Genomic DNA, 12,017 nt, shown 5'->3' on the forward strand with positions numbered 1-12,017 from the left:
TAGCATTGTGGAAAACACTTTATTTTGGAGGTGACGACAAAACAGGTTTGGGGCCACAGAAATCCAAAACACCCGTTTCGTTTGTGTTGGAACCTGACGGCTCCACGTCTGTTGGTAGAGGAAGCGTCACGAGCAGAAGCGCAAAGTGCTTTCGTTCCAACTGTCCCACTGTCCACTCATTTAAAGATTTTGCCCTGGTTGACTGCTTTGCCCACATGCTTGAATTCACCCTCCCATGAGAAGTATTCCTTCACCATGGTTTTGCACTCCTCGCTGTTTGGATCCAGCTTGCGCCAGTCATATGACTCGTAGTCGATTTGCCAGTCTGGAGATAGCTGGGGAGCGGACAGAACAACAAAGCCATCTTTTGAATTATCATTGATCTAGCCTCTGGTTTTGCATAAGATGTTTGGTCAGGCAGCATAACTTTAAACATTGGGGAAGATAACAGCATTGCATTGGCACAAGCTCAGAAAATGTTTGCAAGTGTTTGCAACTTCCCACTTCTTTTCCCATTGTAAACTTTTGTGTTCAAATGTGACCATAGCATGAACCAGCCTTTAACTCACCGAACCAGAGACGACTGGGATGAATATGATCTCAACTTGCTCTTCCCCAGTCAGATTAAGACAACATGCCATGGACAGACATTGCCTTGCCCAGTGACAGGGGGTGACACTTGTCTCAACAAGTTTCACATACCAAGTTTGAGTTTGGCAATTTAAAGTGATTGACAATTGTTTTTATTGAAGGCTTTTGATATTTGAACTTCGATAAAATGCATGCATTTTATAGGTAAAGACAGATTATGTGCAATTCTGCTGGTTTGAAGACAATTTCAACACTCCCAGGAACATCTGCACAGTTTAGGTGCGTCTCAAACTTTTTACAAAAACAAAACATGACAGTAAAATGACAAGTCATCAATCTGACGTTTCTAAGAGCACTCACAGTGAAAGCCAGGTTTTGGCCTCTGAAGACCCAGATTCCAGAGATGCAGCTGTTGTTGTTGGTACCAAACAAAAGAACGCTCGCAAAGGCATTCTTTCGCAGTTTGTCAAGGCGCTGGAACATCCCTGAGAAGGGGGTGGCATTATTTAACCATGTGGTTTAAATAAATAAATAAAAATACACAAGAGTGATGAAAGCTGCCTAGTGGAAATCTGTCATTTTGTAAGTAGAGAATTTACCGGCCCTAACCTCACTGACTAAGTGATGGTATCAACAAGGATAAAAACTGGTCTTCGCCTTTCACATTCGGACCTCGCCAAATGTAAAGCAGAAAGAGCCAATTAAGAAAAGAATGTTTTAATTCATGTATGTAAATAAATTATCAAGAATACAGATTATGTCAGCGACAATGTTTTAACAAGGGATTTCACTGACTGATCCAAACTAAGTGTTTCTAAATGGCCGTTTTTCCTGATAGAATACAGCAAAGCCAAAAAGCTCACAAAATATATTTAAGAAGGAAAGTAAATGTAAATACATGTTGATTGCAGCTCACCTGAGATAAGGTTGCAGCTTTTGAAGACTTCCTTAAGCTCATTTGAGTATTTGTACTCCGCATACCAGATGGAGTACCCCTCTGGGTCAAAGTTGTCCCAGAAATGGGGAATGGCTACTGTTAAGGTGTCCTCATTGGAGTACTTTCTCTTGAACTCGTCCATGACAAACGTGCTGGAACAAACAAATGGAAAAAGTTAATAAGGTTTAAATGTGGACTACTAAAAACTGTTTATTGTTCCGCCCCTTGACAAGTGTTCTGCATCTTGAGGGGATGATGATGTCAAATGTGACGACAGCATGAACCAGCCTTTTACTCACTGAACTAGAGATGACTGGGATGATTGTGGACTTAGTTTCCTCTTCCCCCATCAGATTAAGATTTTGTGTCACAACCAGACACCACCTTGCCCAGTGATAGGGGATAACTACATTTCCAATTTTTAACAAAGTACACCACTCATTTCAATACTTAAGATTTTTAACAAAGTACACCACTCATTTCAATACTTAAGATATACTTCACACTACCTTTTGGGCAGCTCTGCGAAGGGGTCCTTGGTTTTGGGCTCTGCAGCCAAAGCAGCATCACAGTCATCCATCTCTTCTGGTTCAGGCTTCTTCTCTTCCTTTTTCTTCTCTTTCTTCTCTTGAGGCTTGGCTGCTTCTTTTCCAACTTTCTCTTTTTTGGGAGGGGCATCTTTCTTGGGCTGCATCTCGGCAAACTTTTTAGCTAGGATGCACAAAAATGTCCATATGTTCTGTTTTAAGCCACCACGTTTACTAATGCAATTATTTGATTAAATTGCTAAACGAATGAAGTTGTAAAATATTAAAATTCAAGCAAACTTTACATTAGTGTTGTCTTTGCATTGCACGCAGACTATTTATTCGGTCACACAAGATTTTGACCTTGCTGCAATTAATAAATATCAATAATATTTAAATTTAACAAAGGTGGAAATAAACACCTCTAAAGTAGCAAAGAGTTGACATTTAAAATTATGGCACCCTTATTCAGGTTTGTTCTGAAATAAAGGTGTTTAAAAGGGGTACCGGTGAGAAGTAACGCACCATCAAACTGAGCCATTTTTTCACATAGCTTGACCTCGCCAAGGACAGTCTTGAATTGGGGCTGGTTAACACAGGTGACAAACCAGCGGGTCACGTTGGGATAAGGCTGACGGAATGATGGTTCAAGGACCTGCACAAGGGAAAAGGGCAATTAGATTCTCTAAACAAATAGCAACTTGCAAATGATGTTCTTTATCTTCTATATTTTATAATCTATATATGGCTAACCTGCTTGAACAGCCACAGCATAGAACAGGCCACAGTGATGTCAGCAAGGCTGACCCTCTCCCCAACCAAGAAGGTACGAGTATTTAGGTGTTGGTTGAGAACCCCAAGAACCTTCTTCACATCCTCCTTCGCCTGCTCTGTGGCCTGTGTACATTCAGACAGACAGATGATTATGCAGCACAATTACTAGCGAAAAAATAATAATTACAGTTGATGATCACCTAGCAAGCGATGATAAAGGTTGTCTTTAAGAACATTAAGAACCATCAAGTCAGTTGTGACCATAGCATGAACCAGCCTTTAGCTCATTGAATCAAGAGATGACTGGGATGAATATGGCCAAAATAATTATCTTCCCCCATCAGATTAAGACTTTGTGCCAAGGAAAAGACACAGCCTTGCCCAGTGATAGGGGACCGCAAACTTGGGGAAACCAATTAAGAACATATCCCATTTGGATTTTGATACTGGCAGTGTTTTCCCGAGGTTTACATCAATTGTACTAATTAATGATTTAAAATGTTTTCTTGCCAATAAACAAAACTGCAGGCGAAGCATTGCGCATAGCCACACAAAACACTGCAATTCAATCTAGATTGATGGAGGCAGACCAGGTAATTGTGTTTTTTGAACATGCTACACACCTGCTTGTTGAACGGCATGATTCCCAGAGTGGGGAAAACCCATGTGCTGGCTGGAGGGACAATCTCTGAGTCAGCAAAGCTCACCCACTGGAGGACCTGAGCTGATGCTTGGGGCGTGGCACCACGCAGGACATCATTGCCCACTGTGTTGGAAGAAGACAAAGTTTGGGCAAGATTATGTCAAGTTGTCTGTACTGCATCAGTGCTTTCTCTGCCACCAATTCTTTTCTATTCTTCGTCCAATCTTTGCGTTCCAATGTGACCATCGCATGAACCAGCCTTTTTAACTCACTGAACAAGAGACGACTGGGATGAATATGATCAATTTGCTCTTCCCCTGTCAGATTAAGGCAATGTGCCATGACTGGGCACTGCCGTGCTCAAAGACAAGGGAGGATGCGTGTTAAGACCTAGCAATTAAATGGCGGACACTGTATGTAGCTAGACTGTAAGTTTATGCATGTGAACATCCACCCATTTTCTTAAAACACAAAATCTATTGTAACTGACTAAACAATCTCAAAGTACAGCTCTAAAGCTTTATTCTTTGATAGATTTGTTTCACTGAAATGGGTTGGCTTTTAAATAGGGAGGAATAATATTCTGTGCAGCTTTGTTGGCTTGACATTTTCAACAGGCAAGTAAGTAATGAAGAATATCACACTAGAAAATGCACACTAGTAGAGGTATGACTCTGAACGTTGCAATGTAAATCTACATTTTGACATATGGCATTTGTTGAAGACCTTTCGATAGTTTATTTTAAGAATTGCATAATTTAACGTGACTGAAGTTAACCATCATCAGACATGATTTTTGCCTTTCCAGAAAAGTTCTTTAATGTTGAGAGATGTAGCAGAAATATTTCACAAAAGCAAATTGTGTTGACAGGTCAAAAGCCCTGAAACTGGGCTGTTGCAAGTGAATTTTGTAAATCTGGCTCGCTACATATTAAAGAAAAACAACAAAGATATGAGGCACAAACCCACTATGTGTGAGTGTTTTTTTTTTTTTTTTATGTGAGACATAACTGTTTTACTTCAAAGCTATCATACTCACAGTAATAAGCAATGGCATTACTCTCAAACAGACAGAAGCCGTCATCTCCCTGGTAGGCTGGTACCTACAAACAATTGATGAGAAAAAAATTCAGAAAATGGCAGCAATTTGGTTTCAGGTAATGGCCCAGGCGAATCGTCAAACCAGTTTTTGACCTGCGCCATACCAATCTCAAAAGTTCCAAGGATCATAAACCAACCTTGCCCTGGGGAAAGTTGTTGAGAAAAGCAGGGGTGCGGTTCGTCTGCCCGAAGGTAAAGGCAGGGGCACTGCTGGCCACTTTGAGGGAAGCGCCACTGTACTGAGCAGCAATTTGAGCCTTGAAGGCTCTCCAGTTCTCTGGATACGTGTACAGAGTCTGGTGAAATAGAAGGTAGAAACAGGAAACATTGAATATTTCACCAGTATTAAACAGAGTTTAAGTAATGGTCAACAGTCTCTTTTTTTTTGTAAACTAATCATTTGTTGACCATTTGAGCATGCGTTTTTGTGTGCAGTCTGAATTTTGCATTGTAATGTGATATAGCCTTTACCTTTTTTCCACACATCAATTTGTGTCATAACATACGTGTATCTATTTACCCAGTCAGGTAAGGTGGGTAACCAATAAGGTATTGTAGCTGTATTTACGACTGAAAACATACAAAATCGCGGATCTAGCGCCAGGTATTTTTGTTTCTGGTGATACCGGTACGAGCTATCCCATTTGTAAACGTCACATAATAGCACTATGTTCAAATATGGGTGACCGCTTGAAATGTGAATTTCAAATAAGGAACATTGGCGTTTAGAGGAGAAAGAGGCAAAACTTTCGTTTTCAGACAAATCGCTAACGTGGCACAAGCCTGAGCAGGCAGAAACGCATCATTAGCTGACTGCAACGTCAGTGTAGCGCCGGGCTAACCTACAGCGGCTCCTAAATTCATTTTTGGTGGCAAATACAAATTGATATCGTGGCGTAAATAACAGAAATTTGACCAGGCATTCAATTGTGCCAGGAAACAGCAATGATTGCGAAGATTTAGGACGGATTGGATAGAAGATGTACACATGAATGGAAATTTCAGAGCCATTCTCCATCTTACTCACCCCTGCCGCCATCTTCAGGACGAGAGAAAGAAAGAACGTCGGCGCAGCCCGATGACGTATTTACGCTGCAGGAGTCGCGGGTAGTGGCGAGACGTTTCGCTTTCGCCTTAAAGCACACAACAAAATTGAAAAAAAAAAAAAAAAAACTTTGGAAAAATTAAGCTTTTTCCATACAACCTATTTTCACGTTTGTTCTATATAGTGTTTAAGCATATTTTGTATTTTATAAACATGTCTCAACAGTCTACATGCAGTACATCCTCCTGAGGCGTTCAATTTGTGTCCACTGTTGTGCTCGTTTTGTTTTAGACAGACAAAAGTGTTTACAACTCACCCAAACACACAGCATTATTGGAAAGGTCGGAATGTCCTCCAAGAAGCACACAAGAAAGCAGTTGGATAGCTTCAATTTGTCCAAAAATAGATTTTTTTTCCCCCAATATTTTCCTTGTGACATTTTTTCAGCCAAGTACTGTCAAAACACCACAAATCATTTGTGGATGACTTGTATTAATAAACGTTGGAACTGCATTTATAACGGTACCCCAAGGTGCATTTATTCAACAACTCCAGAAGATAGATCGTGGAATATCATCTATTTTATTTCTGACGCATTTGCTGATGAATTGCATCACTAATGATGACATATGGCCATGCACATCAATATAAAACAAGAAATTAAAGACATACGTTTTGCAATGGAGTTAATATAAGGTTATAACACAATTTAGCAATAAGTTGTTTCATGTTCCAAATAATTAGTTAGAAAGTAAAATCTTTCCTTTCCCTGGCTTTAAAAAGTATAAAATTAATTTTACTGATCAATGCAGGGACCCTGTTACAATCTCACATATTCAATGAAATAGCTTCATGGGGTACACGTACCCGCATTTGAGAACCATTGGACTAACACATCCAAAATATACTTAGAATTATTCATTTTTCTATTTGAAGACATCTTGGATTATTAATCCTAGCAGCTGATCTTTCTAGTTTTTTTTTTTTTTTTTTTTTTTACAGAAACCATAACACGAGTGAAAATTCTCATGGGATTATATTGAACACAAGACCCACCGATATTACAAAACAGTTTTTATTATGGCCTGTCGGTCGCTTTACAAAAAAAAACAAAAAACAAAAAAAAAAAAACCCCATCAAATATCACACTGCTGAACAACAGCTATACCTGAAAACTAAAAAAAATAAAGTGACATATGACAGTGATGACAGAAATAGATATTTCCAATAATGTGAGTAAACCTTGCCTGGTGCATAAAATTAATACAACAAAAACAAAAAAAGTTCAATATTGCCTAAACCACCATTAAAAAAAACCTGAAAACTAAAAATAAAGTGACTCATCACAGTGATGACGGGAATAGAAGTGGATTGCCAATAACAGAAATAAACCATACCTATTTCAAAAAGTAGACCACACTAATAACCGATTTTGGCTCAACCAATCCATATTAGCTCACAAGACCTAAAAAAAAGAAAAACATTTGAAATCATAATTAATGTACAATATTTTAAATACACATTCTTCATATCAACCATAATACATGGATTTTATACAATTCTGACAGCACCCTAATAATGTGGAGTAACACTCACCTAAATAGTCATCCATGAGTGATCCAATGGCAAACTGAAAAAAAAAAAAAAAAAATTCGAACCGGTTTTGTACAACATGCAAATAAGGTATGTTTTTTGTTATTGTCTTGTGTGTGTGTGGAAGGGTGAGGGGAAGAATACATACAATGTCATTTTTGTCGACTCTTGTTCCAACAATCTTCAGTCTGATTTCGTCATCTTGCTGGATCACGATGTCCTTGAAAACAAGCAAACTGGTGAGTAATATTAAATGGTTTCAAAGTACTTCCACAATATTGCAGCGCCTATAGACAGTATATGCAAACATAATCTTAAGAGATGTTAAGTGTTAAGTAATGTTTTCTGTGAACTCAAAAAACTCTGTTGCTAGTTAGCGGGATTTCATCAAAAACAGTAAGAGCACACGGAACTTCTCAAAAGAAAGGGAAAAAAGTAAACTTTCACAAAAAGCAAGTGCTGTATTATCAAGGAATTGAACTTGTCACTCACTACAATTTACAGGGGCTCAATTTTAAGTGTCGTGACAGGCCCAAAAAAAAGAAAAGAAAGACAACTTCGACTTCACTTATACAAATGTAATGATACCAAATAAACAAACTAATTCGCTTCATGTAATATTAGAAAAATAAATAAAACTGCAACTAGAAATAATTTCCTGTCTTCTATTCGTTTCTTGGAATTTCCATTTCCAGCATCGTTCCACCATTAGATCCACTACATATACATATACAGTGGATATATAAAGGCTAGGCACCGCTGTTCAAATGATATACAGTATATATACAGTGTATATATTTTACCTCATCGACTGTCTTGTAACATGGTGGGTTAGAGTTGGGATCAAACTCCATTTCTGAGGGGATGGACTGCAAAAACAAACTTCTGTGAAGAGTGGCCGGGGCAATGTTTGGAGTGCAAACTGTAGTAAGTTGAAGTAAAACCAGACTCACATGACGGGAGATGAAACATGACATGGGTCCAATTTCTGTGAACAAACCGACCTGCAGAACCAGGAAAAAAAACAAACACAAAGGCCCACATGACTCAAAGAGAAACCAAACTCTCTAGCCTAATACAATTCAAAAAGATATGTTTTTGTAGCCTTTTTGTTGTTGTTGTTTGTATCCATTCAAATGAAGAGTTTTATGTCTCAGTGTTGCAATTGTATTTTGAAAAATGTTGACTCTCACCTTGTTAACCTGAGTCACTACAGCATCCACAACCTCGCCTTTAAATGGCCGGAACACGATTGCCTTGTACTTGACTGGATACAAAACAAAACCTCGCCCGGGCTGGATCACTCCTGCGCCGATGTTGTCAATGGTAGTGACAGCTATGACAAAACCATACCTGAAAGAGAAGCATATGTAAATCACCCTTTGGTATGATAGTGTGACTATTAAGTAGCTAAATCAATATACTTTACATAGTGGTTAAACATACAGCACAAGATTATGAATATAGGATGTCAAATCCTTTAAAAATTCAATTATTATATTGATTACTTAATCGAGTACTGAATTGATTTTCAGGTCATGTAAAATATTTTGAAAAAATATATATATAAACGACTAGGTGTATTGATCAAACGCATATGCTAAATCTATTCTTTGTTTTTAGGTTAACCCTGAAATAAATGCAGCCAAAGCACGACTACTAAACTGGTATTGGTAAAAAAAAAAAAAAAAAAGTCATCTTTGACTTCCACACTAGCAAAACTTGAACTTAACGATAGGTTTATTGATGTTGTTTCCTGCAATGTTAAACCGCGCTGTATGAAACTGGGGCGCATGGAGTGCGGGTGCGCTCCTAATGTGATGGGACCGAAAAGCTGTGACACATATTTGACACCAGGGGCCCAACGGGGTCATTCCCCAATAACACGTTTCTGTAAAAAAAAAAAAAATGCCGATTAAATACTTACTTTCCGGTACAAGTGCCCTCCACTTCAGTAAAAAGCTTCTGCTTCACTGTATTTAAGAGGTTGGGACCAAAGTACCTGGGGTGAAGTAAAATCTCATGTTCCAAAGATATCTGTTAACATAAAAGGAAACCACAGTTATGAATAAATGGCTAATGTCAATTTGACTGATGTGAATCATTGTGTTAATGCGTTTGAAAATAATGCAGAAACGCGCGACTTTTAGTGTTCAGTACTTATTGCATGATTCACTTAACGTGTCGGGACAAATGTGAAAAGATGAAGACCTACACTTACATGGTAAAACATTTCCTTTAGTTTTCAATCTGTTCACGACGAGAGTTTTTAGTTAAATATATGACCTGAAATGGTTTACCGTACGACTTCGACAAAAAGGATATACTGCTCGCCCTAGCTATGAACCGTCGAGTCGAGGGGGGGGTCAAATTCCTTTCCCCTGATTTTTGCCTTCCAGGTGACTCGGGATAAAATCGTTTATTGTAACAGCAGTTGAAATTAAAAAAACACACACTTAACAATCGCATTTCTGACCGAACAAACAACGAGACACATTGTTGACACATGTAACGCTAAACATCATAATTTAATCAACTGTATTCTGATAAAACAAAAAATACATGTACGATCGACCCCTAGCGGTCAAAGGAGATATAGAGAAAACATCACAGACCGTAACCCGGAAGAAGATATTCTGAAGAAGCTAACGTATTTCGATATAAACTGTCGCAAGAAAAATAAGTAAAAGGCTGGCCCCGCCCATGGGTACAGTTCAGCGCACAATAGTGACGCATCATCCACCCCGGCCCCTTGTTGTGACGACAAAATGAAGACGGCGGGCGTATCCGTAACTCGGTACCGCAATTGGATAGAGGTTGACTCGTGAAAAAGTGAAACTTTAAAGAAAATGTTTAGGACTGAATAGTGGATCGACCAGCACTAACGCGACGTATACTGTACATTAGGGTCTGATAGCGAACAGAGTGGAAAGGCACCTTTGTCAATCATAATCGGTATAAATAAAAACAGGATCTGATGGCGAATATATTTGTCCGGAGGTTCTTTCGGGTGTCCACTCACCTTGTAAGTCTTCAATCAAAAACCGTCAACGTTGACTATCTAAATGACTTTTGTAACCATGTTTGGTTGGTCCCAGAAATCTTCGCGATCGGGCTTTCTGCATCTGGCCAAGCGAGCGGAGAAGAGCGTAGCCGTGGCCCGTCCTTTTTCCAGTGATCCTCCGGAGAAAATCAGCCGCTATCCAGTCCCTTACAAAAAGGATTTGCCGTATGACATTGTGGAACTTATGGAGGAAGTAGAATCAAAGGTGAGGGGAAAAAAGCCTCTTGATAATTACATAGTTGCGACTGTTACTGTAACGTGTTTATTTACAGGGAGGATTCTTACCCAATGTCTTCAAAGTCCTTTCTCACAGACCTGCAGAATTTCGAGCCTTCTTCTCTTACTACAATGAACTCATGAACAAGGAGACAGGTGTGCTTACTTTTCTTTCTTTCTTTCGACTTATAAAAAAAAGTGAAGATGATTATGATGCAAACACATTTTGTGTTGATCAATATTAAACTGAGATTCTTTTCACTTTCAGGTGGACTCACCAAGGCAGATCGTGAGCTCATTGTGGTGGCCACCAGCTCCTATAATAAGTGCCTTTACTGTGTGGTTTCTCACAGTGCACTTCACCGCATCTACTCAAAGAACCCTACCCTCTCAGACCAGGTATCAGCAGAAACATAAACTGACTATTCTTAATTGTTTATTCTAATTGATGGTAGTTGATAAGTCAGATGTTGTTAAGGCAGTACATAAAGTTCTTCTCTGGAGGTTTGCTCAAATTGTTCCTCTTGTGTTTAGAAGGGGAATACAAATGATTATCTGACATATAATATATTGTATGTGACTGTAAATTAAGTCTTCCACTGATGCTAGCCGACATGAGAATACGCCAATAAGTTCCAACTTTTTTCTTCCCTCAGGTGGTGGTCAACTATGAGAATGCAGACCTGCAACAGCGGGAGCGCGCCATGTTGGACTTTGCAATGGCCGTGTGCCGCGCAGACACCATCACTGAGCAGCACTTTAAGTCCTTAGAGGAAGTAGGCTTTGACAGCGAGGACGCCTGGGACATTGCCGCCATCGCGGCCTTCTTCGCCATGTCAAATCGGCTCGCCCATCTCACTGATATGCGACCAAACCGGGAGTTTTACAACTTGGGCCGCATTCCACGCGACAAGAGCAAAGACAAGGAAGGGAAAGACAGCAAATGACTTGTCAGACAGCTTTAAATCCGAGGAAGCTATTATGATTTATAGACTTGAATATACACCAATCGGGGCTATGCTCCATAGCTGGCGTACATTGATCAAATACATTAACTTTTGTCAATGTTTGGGATGAGAAAAAAAAGTCACTTATTTCCTTTTGCATACAGTCTACAGCTCTTTTTCTTACTTTGGTGTTATGAGTCCCAATAATACGTAAGTTGTAGACTTACGTATTATTGGACTGTGGATTTTTTTTTAATGTATTGATTTGTGTGAAGCATTTGAACCTTTTTCCCAATGAGCTCTGTGCCTGAAAAACTACAGATGTTTTCTTGAGCTTCTTTGTCAACACTAGGTGGCACTACAACATCACATTATTGGAGTAATTAAAACGTGCAGGTTGAAATTATTCGAAGTCATTCTATTTCTGATAAAGTCTGCACAAAAACAATGTATTTTCTTTTTTAAAATCGCAACGATCGTCTTGTTAATCCATGTTGTTGCGAGGGGGGCAGGTTTGAGGGGTGGAATGAGTGAGAATAACAAGTTTGATGGAGTTGACAATAAAAGTCAAATAAGGAA

At 39.1% G+C, this 12,017-nt stretch overlaps 3 protein-coding genes across 3 annotated transcripts; 1 reads left to right on the forward strand and 2 right to left on the reverse strand.

The window, feature by feature from the left end:
- eef1g (eukaryotic translation elongation factor 1 gamma) lies at positions 1-5,706 on the reverse strand. The gene is made up of 10 exons (XM_088431803.1): positions 5,601-5,706; positions 4,711-4,869; positions 4,512-4,575; positions 3,453-3,595; positions 2,809-2,952; positions 2,581-2,710; positions 2,038-2,239; positions 1,508-1,680; positions 952-1,076; positions 1-335 (listed from the first exon to the last, which is right to left on the reverse strand). The coding sequence occupies exons 1-10, from the start codon at positions 5,610-5,612 to the stop codon at positions 177-179; spliced, it is 1,311 nt and encodes a 436-aa protein (XP_088287929.1). The 5' UTR covers positions 5,613-5,706; the 3' UTR covers positions 1-176.
- Positions 5,707-6,677: 971 nt separating this feature from the next.
- polr2g (RNA polymerase II subunit G) lies at positions 6,678-9,728 on the reverse strand. Its single transcript, XM_088431541.1, has 8 exons — positions 9,433-9,728; positions 9,139-9,248; positions 8,405-8,564; positions 8,165-8,215; positions 8,015-8,080; positions 7,360-7,431; positions 7,215-7,248; positions 6,678-7,083 (listed from the first exon to the last, which is right to left on the reverse strand). Exons 1-8 carry the CDS (start codon positions 9,442-9,444, stop codon positions 7,070-7,072), a joined length of 519 nt encoding a protein of 172 aa, XP_088287667.1. The 5' UTR covers positions 9,445-9,728; the 3' UTR covers positions 6,678-7,069.
- Positions 9,729-9,960: 232 nt separating this feature from the next.
- Positions 9,961-12,017, forward strand: LOC148413709 (uncharacterized). Its single transcript, XM_088431636.1, has 5 exons — positions 9,961-10,236; positions 10,310-10,480; positions 10,548-10,647; positions 10,760-10,890; positions 11,148-12,017. Exons 1-5 carry the CDS (start codon positions 10,189-10,191, stop codon positions 11,436-11,438), a joined length of 741 nt encoding a protein of 246 aa, XP_088287762.1. The 5' UTR covers positions 9,961-10,188; the 3' UTR covers positions 11,439-12,017.

This window comes from Hippichthys cyanospilos, chromosome 13, assembly GCF_059441005.1.
Source record: "Hippichthys cyanospilos isolate Australia breed blue-spotted pipefish chromosome 13, RoL_Hcya_1.0, whole genome shotgun sequence".
Lineage (NCBI taxonomy): Eukaryota > Metazoa > Chordata > Actinopteri > Syngnathiformes > Syngnathidae > Hippichthys > Hippichthys cyanospilos.